This window comes from Sorghum bicolor, chromosome 3, assembly GCF_000003195.3.
Source record: "Sorghum bicolor cultivar BTx623 chromosome 3, Sorghum_bicolor_NCBIv3, whole genome shotgun sequence".
Classification (NCBI taxonomy): Eukaryota; Viridiplantae; Streptophyta; class Magnoliopsida; order Poales; family Poaceae; genus Sorghum; species Sorghum bicolor.
In genome coordinates, this window is record NC_012872.2 from 56,963,579 (window position 1) to 56,985,259 (window position 21,681).

A 21,681-nucleotide genomic window follows, 5' to 3' on the forward strand; every position below is an offset into this window, starting at 1 on the left:
TGCCGGGCGCCGTGCCTGTGATGTGTCACCATTCACCAACACATGCAACACACCGCATGCATGCCTGCTCATACAGATAGATCACTAAAGCAACGTATAACGTCGATTATTATTGGTTGGATCGTACTAGGATTGGTAGATGCATGGTGGACAAGCAGCTACTACTAATTATAGCATAGCAGTACGTACTCTGATCCGATCCGTCCACTAGAACGGCGCGTGCGTCTCGTACTCAACCAAAGCGTTGTCCTACTGTGATATCGGCCTCCACTTCCCCGGACTACACACAAGCGTCGCGACTCGTGTCAACCCAGCAACAGCTACTCGTGCCCGCCGAGCTCGGGAAAACGACACGCGCCAGCCACAGCCAGGCGAGCGCCAACCGAAAGCGGCGCCGGCGAGCGAGCAGCGTGTCGCCGCGATCCAATCATCCACGCTGGCAATAGTAGCGACTACTAGTAGCGATCCAATCATCCACGCCGCCTGTGACATGCGAGCCTGGCCGCTGTCCCCTCCCTGCGTGCCTTTCCAGTTCGCGTCACGTATTACGTACTTGCATTGCTCCCTCCGTTATAAAAAAAATAATAATAATAACGTTTTTTAACTTTTAGATATATACTACTCTCTCCGGTCCTGTATAAGTGGTTTCAAGAGGAGAATCACGGAGACTAAGAGTAGAGTTAATTACAGCCGTAGAGAGTAATTAATCCGTACGTGTCCATTATGTAGCCGTGCCACATAGCCATGCATACAGTCAGCTGAACCATGCATACAGTCAGCTGAACTGACGAAGGGAGTTGGTCCATCGTACTCATATCGGGCAAAAATAGCTTCGTTATTCGGCTAAGTAGTAAAACCCGACCATAATTAACTTCGTTATGCTAACTCTCGCCGCTTAAATTGGCCAAATTGAAAAATGACCATGCGCCATTTTAAAAAGACCGAAGGAAGTATATTTAACGGTTCGTTTTTATTATTTTTTATAAATTATAAAATAAATAAATTATTAGTAAAATATCTCTAATAAGAAAATAAATCTTAACAAAATATATAATATTTATGAAAAAACAGATAAGATAAATGATCATAAAAAATATATAAAATTCTAAAATGATACCTTTTTTCGAGGGAGGAAGGACGAAGGAAGTAAGGTCTTGTTTAGATCCAAAAAGTTTTTGAATTTTGATACTATAGCAATTTCGTTTTTATTTGACAAACATTATCTGATTATGGAGTAACTAGTCTTAAAGAATTTGTCTCACAATTTACAGGTAACCTGTGTAATTAGTTTTTGTTCTCATTATATTTAATACTCTATGCATAAGCCGTAAAATTCGATGTGATGAGGAATATTAAAAAAAATAATTTTTAGGTGAACTGAAATCTTGTTTAGTTCCGAAAATTTTTCGGTTTTCGGAACTGTAGCACGTTCGTTTTTATTTGATAAACATTATCCAATCATGGAGTAACTAGGCTTAAAAGATTCATCTCGTGATTTACACATAAACTGTATAATTAGTTTTTATTTTCGTTTATATTTAATACTCTATGCATGTGCTAGAAGATTCGATGTGACGAGAAATCTTGAAAAAATTTTGGTTTTTGGATGAAATAAACAAGGTCTAAGCCGCACCAGCATCGTGGTCCGCCGGGGGGCTGGTACGTCTGACTTTTGGGAGCGGCATGATCGTCTACATCACCCGGCTGGTGATTAGCATCTGCGGTGCATGCCAGCCTGGCCATGTAAGCTGGCATACGTGATCCATGAGCTAAACCTGAATTTGTCCCAACTCTAAGGATATTTTGTTTAGGATATTAACTCCTTTACTTTTGAGAGACTTAAATAACACTTTTAAAACTCCATTAATGATGTGATGAAGGGTTCTTAGATGAAATGTTAAAATCACGGTCTTCGTCGATTCGAAAAGAAAAGAAGAATAGTAATGTGACATGACAAAAACCGGTTCAAATCTGATTCAACTGCTTAGGACACTCCCAATGCTAGAAACTACGTATAGTTTCTATATCCATTAATTTCTATAGACACTATATATAGAAACTATGGTCCCAATAGATAGTTTCTATAGAATATTTTTATATCCAATCACATTCATTCTCTCTCCATTCTTAGCTAATCATATCACTTCATATCTTCGATTTTGTGTAGACATGATTTCTAACTTAGACCCAGTTTATATGATTTTTACTCTCTCTTCAATAACTACATTGCCACATCAGCAAAATGCTTAGGTGGCACTGCAATTAATGTCTATAGAAACCACAATGGTTTCTGCGTTGGGAGTGCTCTTACTCAAATAGAATCCCTGTTGATTTGCAAGTTGATAAGGGCACTCAGGGCACTCCCAATGCTAGAAACTACATGTAGTTTCTATACCTATTAATTTCTATACACACTATGCATAGAAACTATGGTCCCAATGGATAGTTTCTATACAATAATTTGTTATCCAATCACATTCACTCTCTCACCATTCTCAACCAATCATATCACTTGGCCTTGTTTAGTTCCAAAATTTTTGACAAAATGAGCACTGTAGCAATTTCGTTTGTATTTGACAAATATTGTCCAATCATGGACTAACTAGGCTCAAAAGATTTGTCTCGTCAATTTCGACCAAACTGTGCAATTAGTTTTTATTTTTATCTATATTTAATACTTCATGCATACATCTAAAGATTCGATGTGACGGAGAATCTGAAAAATTTTGCAAAATTTTTGGGGAACTAAACAAGGCCTTAATGTCTTGGATCTCGCGTAGACATGGTTTCTAAGTTAGACCCAGTTTCTATGATTTTTGCTCTCTCTCTCTTCAATAACTAACTTGCCACATCAGCAAAATGCTTAGGTGGCACCATAATTAATGTCTATAGAAACTATGATGGTTTCTGCATTGGGAGTGCTCTCACAATGCAAGACTCTATCACAGAGTCTAAGACAATTAATTACATATTATTTATGGTATTTTGCTGATGTGGCAGCATATTTATTGAAGAAAGAGGTAGAAAAAACAAGACTCCAAGTCTTATTTAGACTCTAAGTCCACATTGTTTAAGATAATAAATAACTTTAGACTCTATGATAGAGTCTGCATTGTGAGTGCCCTAAGGTAAATATCTAGCCCACTCAATGCTAGATGTAACGAGAAGGTTTGACCATCACTTATTGAGAAAGCATCATTTTTTTTGGGTAGAGGGAGTATGTATCATTCTTTTTTGGACAGATAGAGTATCTTGATACCAAACAACGCTCTATTTTAAAGCCAATCTTAATGGAAATTTATTAATAGTTTTATTGGTTTTAAATAAGCAGATGTGATACAATATTAATAAAAAATGATATGATAAAAATTTTATGGAATGAAATGAGTCTTATGTGAATAAAATTTGTCTATATTGTTTTCCATGAAAGTTCTGAAAACAGTGACATGAAAACTAAAGTATAAATAAAAAATACAGATACAACTCACCAAAACATGTGGAGAAAGCACTAGAAAATGATCCAAAACATAAAACGTACTGGCATGGCTAGCATCCATGCGAGACTTCAAACTTGCTGCGAAAATCTTTGCGGCGCCGTGGTTTGACGGGTCAAAGAGTGGAGTAGTGTACCCTGGCTGGCCTAATCTGTCAGGTGACTGATGGCTTGCGGACCCAGCATGTGCGCAGATTCCAGGCCTTGTTTACTTTTAAAATTTTTTGCAAAATAGAAATAATAGTATTTTCGTTTGTATTTGACAAATATTATTTAATTATAGACTAAATAGGCTTAAAAGATTCGTCTCGTCAATTTCGACCAAATTGTGCAATTAGTTTTAATTTTCATATATATTTAACACTTTACGCATACGTCTAAAGATTCGATGTGATGGGGAATCTGAAATTTTTCAGGAACTTAGGCCTTGTTTAGTTTGAGAAAAATTTTGGATTTCGCTACTGTAGCACTTTCGTTTGTTTGTGGCAAATATTATCCAATCATAGACTAACTAGGATCAAAAGATCCGTCTCGCGATTTACAGGTAAACTGTGTAATTAGTTTTTGTTTTCGTCTATATTTAATACTTCATGCATGTGCCGTAAGATTTGATGTGACGGGGAATCTTGAAAAATTTTGGCAACTAAACAAGGCCTTAACAAGCCCTAAACATCTATCCAGTCACCCACGTCAAGGCATGAAATCGCCGACCGCAAAGGATCCGCGCCGAAGCCCGGGGGAATTTGATGAGCAGCGGCAGCTGTATGCGAACCATCAGACGTGGCCAATTTTTGTTTTTTAAAAAATTGCGGAAGGCAACAACGAAACCAGCCGCAGCAGCGCAGAATTGCAGGCTGAGATGCGCCGATGCGCGTTGGCCGAGGTCGAGGTCGAGGTCGGCGAATTGTGGCGGGCTGGCGGCATGGCAAAAGCTGCTGCTGTTTGCTGCCGGTGGCGGTCCCGAACTCATCCAAACGCCGTGGTGTCATGCTGATGCGCCTTCAGTTATTACTATTCTACTCTGCTCTGCTGCTCAGCTCACCTTTTTCGTCGTCGTCGATCTTTTTCCTCCGGTTTTCACCGCTTTTACTTTCTACGGACGGAGTACACTCGTACCGCGCCAGCAGCCATTTCTTCTTTCTTTGACTGCCGCCTTCCTTGCGCTTGCGGCCGCCCCACCCGTTTCTCTTTTGCTCCGCATCGCACCCCTCCTCCATCACTCCTCGCTCGCTGATCCAGCCATTAATGCCACCACCTGCTATACATCACTACCTTCCTCTTCCTCCCCCCCAGTTTTACTCCCCCAGCTGCTGATCCCCCAATCTCTCCTCGCTCTCTGCTGTCCGTCTATCCCCGCGCCGCGCGCGGTTGCTGCCTTGCTGCTGGTACGATCTCTGTCCTGATTCAGAGATTCTAGCCAGGACTTGGTGAAGCAGTGCACGATTCGATTCGGTCTCTCAGCTCCGCCGCGGGGGTCTTCTTTTTGCGGTTTCAGGTTCTTTGCTTGTGGGATGAGTGGAAGGAAGGACGCCCGGTTGCAGAAAGAGGTAAGCTTTAAACTGTCCTCTCGTTTTATTCCATCGAGCGTTGGGTATCCTGCTGGGATTGGGGGATCACGGGAGGATTTGGGGACCTGTTTTCCTCCCCCCCTGGCTGTAGAATTCAGCATCCTGTATATGCATCGATGGAGGAAGAGGGGGCGCAATCTTGGTCACATCTAATATCTCTGACGGCAGTTCTTGTAAGGGGTAGAGATTGTTCTTGTTCGTAGGTTGTCTTGATTTGCGGGAGCGGCGCACTCTCCATTTGTTTATCCTCGGAATTTTAGCCTCTATACATGACGTTTTAACAGTTTCGTTTGCGTTCTGCAGGGAGAAAACCTCGTCTGCACGTGTTGCTGATGATCCGTCCCGTGCTGATAATATACAAGCTCGACTGAATCAACTGTTTGAGCCTGACAGCACCATGGGTTCCGGCGATTTGAGCTCGGAGATGGAGAGGAAGGTTCTTGGCCTGACGCTGTGGGTCTGGATTGCCATCGGCGTGGTCGCACTTCTCGTGGCGATCCTGCTGATGATCTGCATTTGGGTGGCGTCCCGCCGGAGGACCAAGAGAACCATGGACACCCTGAGGCAGACGCAGATCCCCATCTACTCCAAGGAGATCCCCGTCGACCGGGTCGGCGGGCGCAGCCTTGCACAGACAATGCACGAGCGCGAGAAGCCGAGCTTGCCGCCGCCGGACAAGTACAACGCGAGCAGGGAGCCGGCAGGGGCCACGCTGGGCCACCTGGCACTCAGCAAGTCCTCGGACCATGATAACATGAGCCAGGGGAGCTCGGTTTGCAATGTCGACCGTGCTGGCAGCGTGCACTCCGGTGAGGATGGGAGCTCTGGACCTCGGAGGAAACCAAATTCGCCTGCGGCTTTCGTGTCAGCGTCGCCCTTGGTTGGCCTTCCAGAGTTCTCTCATCTTGGTTGGGGTCACTGGTTTACTCAGCGGGACCTTGAGCTTGCTACCGACCGTTTCTCTAAGGAGAATGTGCTTGGAGAGGGTGGTTATGGAGTTGTGTACCGTGGACGTCTAGTGAATGGAACTGAAGTCGCAATCAAAAAGATCTTTAACAACATGTAAGCTCACCTTGTGGCCTCTGGCTATCACTTTGATCTTTGTAATTTGTTTTTTCTGGTCAGACTAGGATACTTAATTATGATCACATTATCGCCGGGTTTGTAGGGGGCAGGCAGAAAAAGAATTCAGAGTGGAAGTTGAGGCTATTGGCCATGTCCGACATAAGAATTTGGTTCGACTGTTGGGATATTGTGTTGAGGGGGTAAACAGGTATGTTCAACCATTTCTTTCAGTGATGCGTGCATTTAGGTAAGAGTTACGAAAAGTATGGTAACCTGTATATTATGTTAAACCTTGTAAGAACTATTCAAAATTGAATATTAGCAACTACCATATAAATGGTTTAGCAGAAGTTCTACATTTTGTGTTTATATGAACTAACAGCTATGTTTTAAACAATGCTTCTTTTGTTAGTGTTCATTTTTTATTCTACTGAATGGAATCGAGTTGGTTGATAATCCATTGGATTGTAGTAGAGCTTCTACCAACTCCCAAAAGTGTTACATGTAACTTCTTTGTGTTACTTGTAATCTTTCGCCCTTTTGGCAAAAGCTTGCATAACTTCTGTAGAAATTTGCTGTTTTTACACCCTTATATGTCACGTAAATGTTACAACAGTATTCCTTTTTAATAGGATGCTAGTATATGAGTTCGTGAACAATGGTAATTTAGAGCAGTGGCTTCATGGAGCTATGCATCAGCGTGGTGTTTTCAGCTGGGAAAATCGCATGAAGGTTGTAACAGGCACTGCAAAAGCGTAAGTTTCAAGTTTAATCCACAAGTTACCTACATAGTTTTCTGTATTTTAGCTATTTAAATTTGGTTCTTATTTTTCTAATTCTGATGGTTGCAGGCTTGCTTACCTCCATGAAGCTATAGAGCCAAAAGTTGTACATCGTGATATAAAATCAAGCAACATATTGATTGATGATGAATTTAATGGCAAGGTATCTGACTTTGGATTGGCTAAACTCTTGGGATCTGACAAAAGCCACATTACTACTAGAGTGATGGGAACATTTGGGTATTATTCTTTTTCTAACCCATATCTGTCCATCTGCTTTGTATATTTACAATCATTTATAGAGTTTAACTCTCCTCATTCATTTTTCTTGCTTCAGATATGTTGCACCTGAATATGCTAATACTGGAATGTTAAATGAAAAGAGCGACGTTTATAGTTTTGGTGTTCTCTTGTTGGAAACTGTGACAGGAAGGAATCCTGTTGACTACAGCCGATCTTCCAATGAGGTATAATGTTGGAGTTTATTTACTTCTATTCATTGTCTTTTATTGTATCCATTTGGATCTTACATCATTTTATTTGTTATAGTGCCATTTTATATAACCAGGACCATTGTCACAATTGATAATACAAAAGCATTAAACTGGATCTCTCTTGTAATGTAGTTATTATGAACATTTCCATCAGTTTTAGATTCTTAGATCCTTAGGCCTTTGTTGTCCAATCAAAACAGTAAATATTTTTATGCTTTCATAAAATGTCGACATACATTTTTGTCCAGATGATAACCCACCCTTTCATCAGGTCAATCTTGTTGAATGGCTCAAAACAATGGTGGCTAACCGGAGGGCAGAGGAAGTGGCTGATCCAAGCTTAGAGGTTAGACCCAGTATTAGGGCTCTCAAGCGGGCTCTTTTGGTGGCACTGAGGTGTGTTGATCCTGACTCTGAAAAGAGACCTAAGATGGGCCAGGTTGTTAGGATGCTTGAGTCAGAAGAAGTTCCATACCGGGAGGTAATGATTAAAAAAAATACCTACCTTGATGTATAGTATAAGTAAAGATGGCTGGTTAACGTATATGTTCTCTTGCCAAAAGGATCGGAGAAATCGTAGAAGTCGCACTGGAAGCATGGATATTGAGTCCATTGCAGAGGGTTCAAACTCCGCGGAGTTTGGAAAGAAGGTAGAAAGGACTGGAAGCTCAACATCTGACCGATCTCAACCATGAGGCCTGGAAATCTAAGCTATACCAGGAACTGTCTCAGAAACGATGTTAATCACCAAGGTGATTGCTGTCCTGATATTGGATGCTGGTAGGTAACTGAGGCGAGGCAAGCCCAGGTATTGCTGCCTAAGTATTAGACCTAGTTTTCAGGTGGAGTAGAAGCATTCTTGGTTGAGGAACCTCCTGGTCTCCTGTTATTTGTATAGGTTATATGTTAGCGCCTGAGGAATTCCTCTTGGGTTGGTTGGGTGTTTAACAATTGTTCGGTTCTTTTATTTCTTGCGTTGTTGCCTTCTTAAATCAGTTTCACTTCTCCCTGATGCAATGCTGCATATGAGGTTGTGGTCTTAGTGTTACTGCTTGTCATTGTTTCTCATGTTTACCTGCGGCCTGCCCTACCTTATCCGATGAGTTCGTTGGGGGAACCAACCAGAGCCTACATGGTCGTTTGGCAACATGTGCTGATTCTCGCTGACTTGATAGATGTTGATAACTTCTTGTCAGCTTAGGGTTCTGTTTGGTTGGTGCCTATGTTTAGCAAGAAAAAAGTTTACGACGTGTGGAACATGGTGTTAAGAAATGTAGCGAACTATTGTTGTGGCAATGAACCAAATGGTTGTTTAAAATTTTTTTTGACATGACTTATGGGATGTTTAGATGCTTTTAGAATGACAAAACTTTTGGCTCTAATCTTTTGTTGTAACTTCTGCAGGCACAACACGCGCCCTATATGACGCTTTTATCCCGTTTTGGGCCTCTTGGGTCCTAAAATGTTTAAACTTTACATCTTGGTGTTTAGATGCATGGCAAAACTTTAGTCATGCAGGCACAACACGCGCCCTATATGACGCTTTTATCCCGTTTTGGGCCTCTTGGGTCCTAAAATGTTAAAACTTTAGCAGCCTAAGTTGTGTTTTTTTACTCGTGTTGTTTAGATTTATTTTGCCAAAAGATGAGCTAAAATAGCAAAAGTTTTGGTAAAAGGGGGAATTAAACACCCCCTTAACAACTAATACTGTGGTATGGCAATGTTGGGCACTGAACCAAACCAGCCCAGCAGCCCTAAGGGGCTGTATGGTTCCTGCATCCGGCGGAACCAGGCTGGCCGGATGCACGGTAGTCGTGTTTAGTTGCATGGCAACCCTGTTGGGCTAGGTTCTGGCCATGCAAAAAAGGGGCCGTGGCTAGGCTCGGTAGGAACGCTAGAATCGATCGTTCCTGCCGGGTCAGGCTCGCTGGCTGCAGGATTAATTTAGTTAATGATGTATTAGTGTATGATTAGCAAATATTAAGTGATATTAATATGTTTTAAAGATGTTTAAGACATAATTAGATTAAACAAGAATTTTTAGAGTGTATTTGTAAAAAATAAAAATCATAATCGTGACTTTATATTTTTTTATCTCATACAACATATCTTTATGCAGGCGACAAAACAGTATCTTTTCTCAATCAGACTGAATAGATACAGTCAACCAAACACGACTATATTGCATCTCCTCAGCCTGTCCCATATGAGCCTGTCTCTCGGATGCGAGCCAAGCTCTACTACTACGCCTGGCTCGACTACTACGCGAAGCAAACAGCCCCTAAATGTTGTGGTCATTGCTGGACGGCACACAAATCTGCAGTCTGCTCCATAGCCCAATAGCCGACTTGGTCCAGTTATCGCAGTCCACTAATAATAGGCCCTTTTCCACGGTGGATGTGGCACCAACATGGACAAAGAGTTTATTTTTTCAAAAAAAAAACAACATGGAAAAATTGGAGTAAAATGTTAATTTTATAGTTAAGGGAGGTAATATTAACTTCTTCCACTTTTGTTTTGCCTATCGTAGCAGCGAAATGCTTTGAAACCGCCACATGAAAACTTGCGATGCTAAGGGCTTCTTTAGTTCCAAAATTTTTTGGAAAATCGACACTGTAGCACTTTCGTTTGTATTTAACAAATATTATTTAATCATAGACTAATTAGGCTCAAAAGATTTGTCTCGTCAATTCCGACTAAACTGTGCAATTAGTTTTTATTTTCGTCTATATTTAATACTCCATGCATGTGTCTAAAGATTCGATGTGACGGGGAATCTGAAAAATTTTGCAAAATTTTTTGGAACTAAACAAGGCCTAATATGGCCGATGACATTGAGGGCTAATCCACATCAGTTTTTTTCTCCAATTGTGTACCATTCATTTTTCAAATTTGGATTTACCTATAATTTTTTTTTAAAAAAGCTCAACAGCTGGAACATGCTATTAAATTATAGTCCCTTTTAACTACTAGAGATACTCTACCAAATATTAGATTAACTTTCACTAACTGCTATTTTATTTACCTTGGTAATGCTTTACCGCGTAAAGAAACCCTTGATTTGTTTTTTTAGAGTCCTTGACCAGGTATTTCCAATTGTTGAAGAGGGTTTCTTTAAACCCCGCAATCCTTTATATTTTTTCAAAAGAATGATAAAAATTTTGCTGCAACTTTTTTAGAGAAAAAATGATTTTTTTAAAAAATAAATCACTAATCCATTTTTTAAGTGAAAGTCGAGTCCAAAAACTACACAACCAAAGAGGATGCCGTCACACTATCATCATAACTTCAGTACAATGATCGAGCAACTAATAACTACTCAAATTTCACTACCCCGCTTAAAAAATCCGCAATCCCTTATATGAGTGCGTAAAGATAAATTTGAGCACTAGAAAAAAAACCGTATAAAGAATTTTAAAAAATAAGGCAAGAAAGAAAAAAGAGTAAATGTCAAGATAAGAATAGTACTCTAAATAGATACCTGTGGTTCTTCTTTGTAACTAAATGAATTAAATAGAAAAATTTCTTCTCTCATTTTTTATTTAATTTATTTAGTTACAATATAAAAGAACCACGTATACGACCCCCTTCATCCTTAGAATGTCCACGCTCTGAAGATGGCCTGAGTGTTTAGGTGCGAAATGAGCGGCGGCGGTGTGATTACAGGGCCCACTGCTCGGTGCGTTTCTAGAAGCAGTAGACGGATGTGGAGACATAAAAGGAAAGAAGTCAAGAACGCATCTGGGCATTGTTTACTTCCACCTAAAATCTAAAAACTTTTCAAGATTTTCCGCAACGTCGAATCTTTAGACGCATAAATGAAGTATTAAATATAAACAAAAATAAAAACTAATTGTACAGTTTGATCGAAATTTACGAGACGAATCTTTTAAGACTTGTTAGTTCATGATTGGACAATAATTATCACAAACAAATAAAAGTGCTACAATGTCAGAAAAAAGAACTAAACAAGGCCCAGGTCTGTAAGCCTGTACGGCTGTGCCCACTCTGGCCGTCGGAGAAACGCATTACGACTTTACGAGTAGCTTCGCGTTCGCATCAGAGATGACGAACCGATGCGCCAGAGCATGTTGTTAAAAAAAAAAAAGCGCCAGAGCAGGGGGCGAAGTTTGGCCTATCACTATCGAGCAACCATACTGTTACATTATAAAACCTATGCTAACCCAATTATAGTTGTTATTAATCATCGCAATTCGGCACTAACCTTGTACACCCCCTTCCCCAAGCCATCGTGTCTGCATATAATAGAACCATCAGCACGTCACTCGCTTCGAGATCAGAACCTTCCAAGCAATGAAGCAACCACCACTTAACCTGACCAATTGACCGAGGCGCCCCCTGTTTGACTTTGAATCGTCTAAAGTCCTCTGTGCATCTCCTGTGACTATTATTCTGTTCCGTCTCCATCCACGGAGGAATGGCGCAGCACAGCACTTTAGGATTGGGCTTCCGGTTCCGGGGGAAACCGGAAACCCGAGTGAAATCACGCGCCACGGCACGGGCGGCGGCATCGTCAACTCTGCCAACCGCGTTCCGTCGCAGGATAAAAGGCTCGGGCCGGCGACGAGAACCGTAGAAGGCAGTGCCGTGCAGTGCAATTCCAGACAGCAGCTGAACGCGGGAGGCAAACAAGAAAGGCATTCAGGTGGCTTGAGATCGGTCGGTCAACCTGATCGTTTGAGTTGTGCGATGGCGGGCGGGAGCAAGAGCAAGAGCAAGGTGCGGGAGTGGATGCGGAGGCGGATGGCGCCGAGGAGGAAGCAGCCGGCCGCGGCCGCGACAGCGACCGGGAACAGCAGCGAGTCGGCGTCGGCGCAGTCGTCGCCGAGGCGGAAGCTCCTGGCGGCCGCGGTCCCGTCGGCGCAGCGGTGGAGGAACGTGGTGGCGGCGGTGTTCCAGCGCGCGGTGTACCACCTGCTGTGGCTGGTCGAGTCCGTGGTGGTGGTGGCGCAGCTCTGCTTCTTCTTCCTGCGCTTCGGCTTCAGGCTCTGAACCAAAAAAAGCTCGGCCTGAATTTCGATCGCGCCCAACCGCAATTCTTTCGTTTGTTTTTGTCTTCTCTTCTGTTGGCCAATCTCCACTGGCTCTTCCGATTTCCATGACCACAAGCTGTAAGTAACATGTTCTTGTGTGTTGGAGAAAATGTGTAACCTTTGTCTTCTTTTCAGAAGAATCTGTCTTAAATTTCCCAATTGCGTTAAAAATGGTAGACTGCCTTTTTTTGCAAGGCAAGGAACTGTGTTATATACATGAGACAAGTGCGACGTCAGAATGCTCTTGCGGGCGCTACTTCGCTCTAGATGACAAATTACAGACGTCATGACTTTTGCCATTCGGTCGGAGTATTAGCTAGAGTGATCTGCATTTCACGCAAACGGGAGCAATGACCCGGGTCCCTCCCTGGCTGCCGGCAAGCACCAAAGCACAATCAACCATCAACAACTTAACAAATCTGTTCTCTACGCCTAGACAGCTAGACTAAACAGTCTCCTCCTTTCCGATTTGTTCCGGAAGCAGTTTTTTTTTAGAGCATATGACCGCACTCTCTCACCTATTGGATTCGCTTTGAAAGTGTGCAAACACACATCTCAAAGCAGTTTCGCATTGAGATGTGTGTTTGCACACTTCTCAAAACGAATCCAATGGGTAGGAGAGTGAGGGCATATGCCTCAAGGGTACTTTACCGATTTGTTCGGTCAAACCTAACCCTACGCACCCAACCCAACGACAGAACGAGAGCTTGCTGTGTGCTTGGCATCGGCAACGGCGACGGCGAGGCCGAGGCCTCTGCTCGCACGATGGCTACTTGCCTGGGCTGCGATGCGACCACTAGAGTACTACTCCTAGTAGGCATTTCACCATGCGACGTGGAGTGGAGCACAAGCAGACAAGCTCACGCGCTCGAGTGGCCGTGTTGTACTGTTCTGTCGTGCCCCCAAAGGCTTCCCTGACCTCCACTGGCCCTGCCATGGGGTTTAGGCTGCTTGAGCACCCCCCACAAAACCAGGCTGCTCAGCCATGGCGACATGACCATGACCATGACCATGACGCCACAACTTCTGCCATTTGTGCGCGCGGAGAAAGAGAATCGTTGATCTTCGAAGGCACCGCACCTGAGACCTGCCGGCAGCGCAGCGACCCCAAAAATGTAACGTGCCGCCAACCCTGCTTGCTCCCAACCCCAATGCAGCCAGGGGCCCAGGGGCTCTCGTACCGCTACGGCTACAGCGTTGCTGCGCTCTCGTCCGTCGTCGTCCTCCTCCGTGGCTCCCTCTATATAAAGTGCCCCAACGCCGCCTCCGAGGCTCCGATCCCTTGGGCTTCCCCTCGGCACGGCAGCAACCGCGCGCCTCGGTGCGGTGTATCCATCGCCACTGCTCTGCTTACATGAGGATGGGGCGTAGGACATGTGGCACGATCTTCGTCCTTCTCTACGCGCTCTCGACGTCGGCACTGCTCGCATCATCGAGCACCGATGGCCTCATCCGTATCCCGCTGAAGAAGCGATCGATCATGGACAGCATCTACGGCGAGCTTCTGCCAAAGCCTACTGGCGCACTGCTTCAGAAGCAAGCCGCGGCAGCAGGGCCAGGAGGGAGAGAGGCCGGCGGCGGCGGTGGCGACGATCCGGTGCGGGACGCCATCGCGCAAGCTCGTGAGCGGCAGCACCAGATGCTGGTCGAGGCCGCGGCCATGGAGCGCAGGCGCAGGTACTACTGGAGTTACGGCGGCGGGGGCGGCAAGGGGAACAGCACCGGCGGTTTGCGTGATGGCGGAGGCGGCCAGGGGAACATCGTTGCGCTCAAGAACTTCTTGAATGCTCAGTACTTTGGGCAGATTGGGGTCGGCTGCCCGCCGCAGAATTTCACCGTCGTCTTTGACACCGGCAGCGCCAACCTTTGGGTCCCTTCTGCCAAGTGCTTTTTCTCGGTAACAATGGCGTGTGCTTTTGGTTTTCTTGTCTTTCTTGCATTGCTCTCGTTTTGGATGTCTGCCAAGTGCGTTTTGCTTTGTTACTCATCATCTTGGTTGCTCTTGAAACAGCTCGCGTGCTTATTCCACCCCAAGTATGATTCAAGTCAGTCCAGCACTTACAAACCCAATGGTATGGTTCTATACATCAGTGGGAGTAACGTTACCATTACTGTTGCCTGTTGGGTTTGAGCTCTGCATTTCCTTTTGGTATTCAGGGACACCGGCTTCTATTCACTACGGAACAGGAGGGATTGCTGGTTTTTACAGTCAAGATGAGGTCACGGTTGGCAATCTAGTAGTTCAGAATCAGGTGCTTCATTTCCCATTTTGTTGATAATCAAATTTTATTTCACCTAATGGAATAAACAGCACTGGTTTTACTGAACCCAACTGTACCACAGGAATTCATTGAAGCTACTCATGAGCCTGGTTTCACCTTTTTACTAGCGAAATTCGATGGCATCCTTGGGCTTGCATTTCAGGAAATATCAGTTGAAGGTTCAGTTCCAGTATGGTACGATAGCTGCCATTGTTAACCTTGTTCTAGTTTTCTGTATGGTCTGATGATGTAGTATTTACTTGCCACAATTGAGTTCGCTTTAGATTTCATGCCAGAGGTGACTACCGACTAGTATATTGCATCAACTGTCAGAAAAAAATAACAATTTAGCCACAAGTAACTTACCAGTGCATTGTGGAAAATGGCATTTGAAATGTAATGTCAGGTACAATATGGTGAACCAAAGCCTAGTGCCACAACCTGTTTTCTCCTTCTGGTTAAACCGAAACCCATTCGATGGGGAAGAAGGAGGCGAAATTGTGTTTGGAGGTTCTGATGAACAACATTACAAAGGAAGCCATACATACACCAGAGTTACTCGGAAAGCTTACTGGCAGGTTGGCCTTTCTGTCTGCAACTGCTGTTATCTCATATAGTAGCACGTTTTTCTTCAGAGTTTACTTGTTCTGACGTCCTTGTGTTTGCAGTTTGAAATGGGTGACTTTCTTATTGGTGAAAGGAGCACTGGTAATGCATTATGCTTATTTACTGGTTAAACCACCAGGCATGCTTATGGCTGCAACAATTCGTTTCTCTGATAGATGATGTGTGTGATGATAGGAATTTGTGTGGATGGTTGCGCGGCCATTGCAGACTCTGGAACTTCGCTGATTGCTGGTCCTCTAGTAAGCACTTCATAGGGTTCCGTTCCATATGTTTCATCCTAATACCACTGATGTCATCATCAGAAAGCAAAATACCACTGATGTATATCTTGTGTTTACTACAAATGTACTAACAAAAGCCTTGAACTGGCATTGAAATTACTGTCTCATGAGGGGGGTTTCATAGTAGCATTCTGTGCTGTGCAGGTTGCCATTGCCCAGATCAATGAACAAATTGGAGCAGCTGGGGTGGTCAACCACGAGTGCAAACAAGTCGTTGCTGGTTACGGGCTAGAAATGGTAGAGCTGCTGAAAGCTCAGGTTAGAGCCATTTCTCATTTCTACCACGTTGTTAGAGAAATTGATGCACTCTGTTCTTATTGAGTGAGTCACGTAAACAATTCAGTCAGCTTCTTTGGTTAATATTTAGCAGACACCACCATCACAAGTATGTTCAAAGATTGGGCTCTGCACACTCGACGGAACACATGGAGTAAGGTTCGTGCAATGGTTGGCAAGTTTGGTTGTGATTCTGAAACCAATTTACTTTCCAATAAAGCCTTCCATTCTGTGTGCTTACAAATGGGTCTCATACTGTTCCTCTGCATGCATGACAGTGCTGGTATCGAGAGCGTATCAGGATCTGGAGATGGCATGTCGGAAGCTATATGTAATGCATGCGAGATGATAGTCTTCTGGATGCAAAGCGAGTTCAACACGAACAAGACCAAGGAGGGCACATTGGAGTACGTCGACAGGGTGAGAGAGACGCTATCTTGAGCCACTGATTCTTCTTCGTCCTGTTTTTGTACATCAGACATGGTCTAACCAGAAGTTGAGTTCATCGATCGACAGCTCTGCGAAAACATGCCTGATCCAGTGGGATCACACGTGGACTGCAGACACATAGGCTCCCTACAGACTGTTGCGTTCAGCATCGGTGGACGAGCATTTGAGCTCCGGCCTGACCAGGTTAGCTTTCCTGAATCATTTCACAAACTTTGCTGCTTGATTCAGAGAGTTGTAATGGCATGCAACTGAAAAGGCCACCCAATAATTTTTTGCGTCATCTTCCTGTTGTCGAGCAGTACATTCTCAGGGTCGGCGAGGGATTCGCTGCACATTGCATCAGCGGGTTCACGGCTCTGGACATTCCCCCTCCAATAGGCCCTCTATGGTAAGATTGATACACCAGTTGGTTAATATAGTGTCTATGTTGTACTGTATATATATATTTTTTTAAAAAAAGGAAGAACTGCATTCCCTGGCTGGATCCCCTCTAGATCATGAAAAAATAACTCGGTGCTTTTATGGTTTGCTTTTCATGGGATGCGATCCCTGAATCCTATTCGTGAATGAAACTGATGCAGGATACTGGGTGACGTCTTCATGGGAGCCTACCATACCATCTTCGACTACGGCAAGATGAGGATTGGGTTTGCAGATTCCGCATGAGACACGAGCATTACACTAATCACTACTAGCTACGGAGTATATGACCTCTGTTATAGTGATACGAGTCGTGGTCGTCGGTTTATCTTACATTACAGTTGCTGTTCTCAGAAAAACCCTGCATCGTGTAGTGTTGGATTGGATGTCACTAACTACACCCTGCAGAGTTTTTTCTCGAGCTTTTATAGAGTGCACGCACGCAGGACAGATGTGTATCTCCGCATCGAGAAGAAATAAAGGAAACGCGTAGCTTTCATCAGTTATCAGCTTCAGCTGTGGTCATGTCAAGCGAGTAGTGGATCAATAACAATTGCAAAAGGTTATATGTCTTTAGTTTTCTATATTTTGGACCAGAACAAAAAATAAAAAGAAACAGATGTACGTTGGCCATCTTCTGTTCCTGCCATTCTTAATCTATGCACCCAGAATCGTCCCAGATTTATCAGAACTAAAGAGTGGCGAAACATTGCCGCTATTTTCATTGACGAGTATCGAATGCCCTTGCTCTGCTGACGAGGAAGCATCAGATTGTCATCATAGGATTAGGAACCTAACATCATGCATGAAAATTGAAAAAAAAAACTAGTATGGATTGGGCTGGAGCATAATCAAAGGGGAATTAAAGCAGCCTCCTGGATGCACACTGCACAAAGTGCCATTACAAAAGCTATTTTTTGTTTGGCATCATCCTGTTCCCACTGCCACCAAAATCTCCGAGAATGCTAGCTTTTGCTGGGTCAGGGCTCTTTACATAGGACTAGTAACACAAGTCTCCTTCTGCCGCACGGGAAGAATCATTGCATCAGAAAAGATAGGCAAATGGATGTGTAAGAAATAGATAACCGATTGGGTTAGCACTAGTGGACATATGGTTGCTAATATTGTATAGCATATCTAATTAGGTGTACTATAAAAATATATTGTATAGTATCTAATGATACTTACATCCAGTTCGGATCCATAGAGCTAATAGTTAATTTCTAATGATTAGCTCCTTGGATCAAACATGTCTAGCTAATTGTTAGTTGAATAAGAATACCTAACTAACAACTATTTTACTAATCAGACCAAATTAGCTAATAGCAGCTTATATTAGCTATGACTATTAGCAGATAATGGATCAAAATAGTGTGTGTGTATATATATATTATATATGTGTTTATACTTGTTTATCAGTTTGAGTATGTTTATATACTTATATTAAGATACTCTAGATCTTACCACGTAAAAAAATCAAAGCAATCCATATTTTTAATATATTACTAAAATACCACTACTATAGTATATATAATAAGTATAACCACATACTCCACGTATGTATACATACTTAACATATATATCACTTTAGATGGTTTAGTATAATCATATACTTCGTCTACATACATTTCGTTCAGTCATATACACTATAAATCTAGAGATATAGACATGGAAGTAATTACTCCTGGGAGTAAGATATATGGGTGCATTTTTTTCGTCTTCAATAAACCATGTTACGTATGTGTTCATACTAATTTATCAGTTTGAGTATGTTTATATACTCAATTTAAGATATTTTAAATCTTCGTACGTGATTTTTTTTTCAAAAGATACCATACTTTTTAATATATTACTAAAATATCACTGCAGTACTATATAAAATAAGTATAACCATATACTTCATGTATACTTGCATACTTGATATACATGTTACCTTAGATGATTTAGTATGATCATATGCTACATTTATATATACTTCGTTGGACCATATATACCGTAAATCTAGAGATACACACATGGGAGTAACTACTCCTAGGGAGTAGGAAAAATTACCATATATATATATATATATATATATTCCATATAAAATTTCTATTCTTATATAAAATCAGTTAGATTTAAAACGGTCAACTTATGGTACAAATAGAATTGCATTGTTTAGGTGCATCTGCGCACAGAGGTGGCCGCTTTTCAAGTTTTCTCTATGGAGATAGAGCCAGATGACATGTACTCCTTTTCCATAAAAAAAAAAGAACATGCACTGCTGCTTGTATATCACAGTGAGAGCCTGAGACAGATCACAGATGCAGGGGGTCCGGTACGTCCAACAGCAACAGTGCGTGCCATGCATGTGCACGTACGCGGTACACGGACAGTCCAGGCACGCACGCACGCAGTCTCGTCGTCGCGCGCACTCCACGCAAAGCCCAGGCCATGTCAAACCTCGCCTGGCATGCAGAAGGCTGCTGCAGCGAACGGAAAAAGGGAAACGGCCGGACGCCACACACCGGCGAGGTGAAAAACTTTTAATTTTACGTGCAACTGCGTACCTTGTTGTCGCGCGCGTATGTAGTACGTACGTGATTGTACATTGCACGCACGCGTGCGTGCGTCCTGAATTTCAACCCTCGAAACAACAACAATGCTGCTCATCGCTGCTCGGCTCCCGGAACGGTGACCCATGGATGGCCATGGCGCGCGCGGGGCCGCCGCGTCGCTTTGGGCAAAGGGCAAGGGTGGGGTGGGGTGGCGTGCGCGAGCAAACGGCCGGCCGGCACTACCTCTGTATGATGCGCTATCATCGCTGCCGATCGGGGAGGTCATGCAAGGTAGCAAGCTAGTGCGCGATATGAAGCGTCTAATCCGTCGTGTCCCAGGAGTGGAGACGAGACGAACGACGAATCTGTTCTTGCAATAGTATAGTAGCTGTTAAAAGTGTTTTAGTAGTACGACGGCGAATCTGTTCTAGCTACACCCTGTCGTCGCCGCTCCAGCAGCTGAATTAGGCGATCATATCCACAATCCACGTATTGTTTCGCGTCTGGGTCATGTACTGTACGGTGTCAATTATCGCTACATGATCCTAATTATAAATTTATATACGCTGAAGAAAATGCTTATTACAAAAGCATTGGGAGCCGGCTCCAGCGTTGAGAGGAGCCAAAAGTCGAAAAGAAAAGAAAAAAACGCCTTCGGAAACTTCAGATACGGACACACGGTGAAGAACGAAAGACGAGAAGGCGGCCATCCAAAAGGCAAAACTTGTTCATTAACAAAGCACAGTTGGCTGTTGTTGGCCTGGCCCCTACTGTTCTCTTCTCCCTCTCTCGATCCTTTCACACTCATCGCTCTTATTTGCAGCTACGAGCGGCGAACACTGGTGGCGGCGGGCGGCGTTGCTCGATCACGCGCTCACTTCACGGCCACCGCAGCAGCAGCGCCGGCGATCTTCCACGCCGGTGTCAGCGGCGGCGGCGGCGGATGCACGGGCGAGGATCAGCGACTCCTCGCGGTGGAACCACGTCTGCTGCTTGGCGATGAACGCCTCCACCGCCTGCCGGAACGCCTCGGCGTCGTCCGTCACCAGCTCCACCGGCGCCGCTGCCGCTGCTGCCGAACGCCGTTGCCGCCGCCTGCCGTTCTCCGACTTGGCTCGACGCAGCTCCGGCGACGCCGCCGCCGCCGCCGTGCTCGTACGGCCTGCTGCTGCGCCGCCGTCGCGGGTCTTGTCCGACATGGTCCGCCGCGGGGGCTTGGCGCGCACCGTCTTCGCCTGCACCGCCTCCTTGTCCGCTGCGCCACCGCCGGTGTTCTCCGACATGGTCCGCAGCGGGGGCTGGGCGATACGCACCGTCGTCACGTGCACAGCCTCCTTGTCCACGAACACGTCCTCCGGCGGCGGCGATGCCTCCTCTCCGGAGCCGGGCTCCGACTCGGTGATCGGCGGCAGCTGCTGCGTCTGCTTCGGGTCCTCCAGGAGCGCGAGGATAGGGTGTTGTTGAGGAGGGGCGTCGCCGTTCGAGCTCGTCGTCGGCGAGCCGGAAGGGTCCGCGAACGACGACGGCGTGAGCGAGGCAGCGTCGCGGGGGATGAACCTGGCGAGGACGATCACGATGACGTGGACGGCGAGGAAGCAGAGGCGCGGTGGGGAGAGGAAGAAAGCGGCGACGCGCAGGATGGACGGGCCCGCGGCGGCAGCCCAGGGGGACTCGGCCAAGGCGCGGAGGAGCACGGCCAAGCCAACGACCTGCGCCGCGTGCACGAGTACCCTCGCCACCACGCGGGGGCGGGACAGCGCGGCCCTGGCGTCGGCGGCAGCGGCAGCGGCAGCCATCGATCGCAGTCGCAGTCGCAGCGGCACTTTTGGTGGTGGGGGTTTGGGGGGGAAGAGATCGACGACGCCTGCAGACTGCAGTGCTCGTCTGCGTGAGCCGGGCAGTGGGTTTAGGGGAGTGTTGTTGTGTGAGGTGGTGGCTATGGTAGCCTGGTGGGGTAGCGCCGGTTCACTTCTCCTGTGGACGGTTTGGGCTGTGGATTTGATGATATAAGGAGGGTGCCCTTCAAGGAAAAAAATTCAAGGCACCTCATCATTTTTCAGTTATTAAATACAATTTATTTTGTTTACTAGCAGTAGAGTGTTAGGGAGCAATGTCGCGCGCACCGCTCTTTTGAAGCGGTGCCGTAACGTATTACGAGCTACGATCCACGGAGAACGCTGATAAAACATGCCGTCTTGTTCGTTTGGATGATGAATTATGGCAGAAAAGTGAGCGCGGTATAGATATATGCCGAGGAAAGAATTTATTACACGCCAACGATCGGAGACGTTGGTTCTTCATAGATAACGTTGCGGCGTAGCGATAGATGAGTAGTAATCTTTTGCTTCCAAGCGGAACCGCACAAGGATTGAA

General features: G+C 44.8%; 4 protein-coding genes across 5 annotated transcripts; 3 read left to right on the forward strand and 1 right to left on the reverse strand.

Moving 5' to 3' along the window:
* LOC8058196 (probable receptor-like protein kinase At2g42960) lies at window positions 4,474-8,720 on the forward strand. Its single transcript, XM_002455964.2, has 8 exons — window positions 4,474-5,040; window positions 5,365-6,123; window positions 6,230-6,334; window positions 6,759-6,881; window positions 6,978-7,148; window positions 7,246-7,375; window positions 7,674-7,883; window positions 7,966-8,720. The coding sequence occupies exons 2-8, from the start codon at window positions 5,459-5,461 to the stop codon at window positions 8,095-8,097; spliced, it is 1,536 nt and encodes a 511-aa protein (XP_002456009.1). The 5' UTR covers window positions 4,474-5,040; window positions 5,365-5,458; the 3' UTR covers window positions 8,098-8,720.
* LOC8058197 lies at window positions 11,837-12,683 on the forward strand. The gene has a single exon (XM_002455965.2). The coding sequence runs from the start codon at window positions 12,113-12,115 to the stop codon at window positions 12,413-12,415; it is 303 nt and encodes a 100-aa protein (XP_002456010.1). The 5' UTR covers window positions 11,837-12,112; the 3' UTR covers window positions 12,416-12,683.
* On the forward strand, window positions 13,715-17,404 carry LOC8058198 (aspartic proteinase oryzasin-1). 2 transcript variants are annotated; one of them, XM_002455966.2, is made up of 13 exons: window positions 13,715-14,353; window positions 14,468-14,528; window positions 14,614-14,708; window positions 14,800-14,912; window positions 15,124-15,295; window positions 15,386-15,425; window positions 15,519-15,583; window positions 15,770-15,883; window positions 15,993-16,060; window positions 16,180-16,321; window positions 16,418-16,534; window positions 16,651-16,739; window positions 16,933-17,404. In XM_002455966.2, exons 1-13 carry the CDS (start codon window positions 13,811-13,813, stop codon window positions 17,015-17,017), a joined length of 1,704 nt encoding a protein of 567 aa, XP_002456011.1. In that variant the 5' UTR covers window positions 13,715-13,810; the 3' UTR covers window positions 17,018-17,404. The 2 variants fall into 2 exon arrangements, with proteins under 2 accessions (XP_002456011.1, XP_021311133.1); XM_021455458.1 differs by having other exon boundaries at window positions 13,717-14,353; window positions 15,996-16,060.
* LOC8058199 lies at window positions 20,002-21,317 on the reverse strand. The gene has a single exon (XM_002458158.2). It carries the CDS (start codon window positions 21,102-21,104, stop codon window positions 20,175-20,177), a length of 930 nt encoding a protein of 309 aa, XP_002458203.1. The 5' UTR covers window positions 21,105-21,317; the 3' UTR covers window positions 20,002-20,174.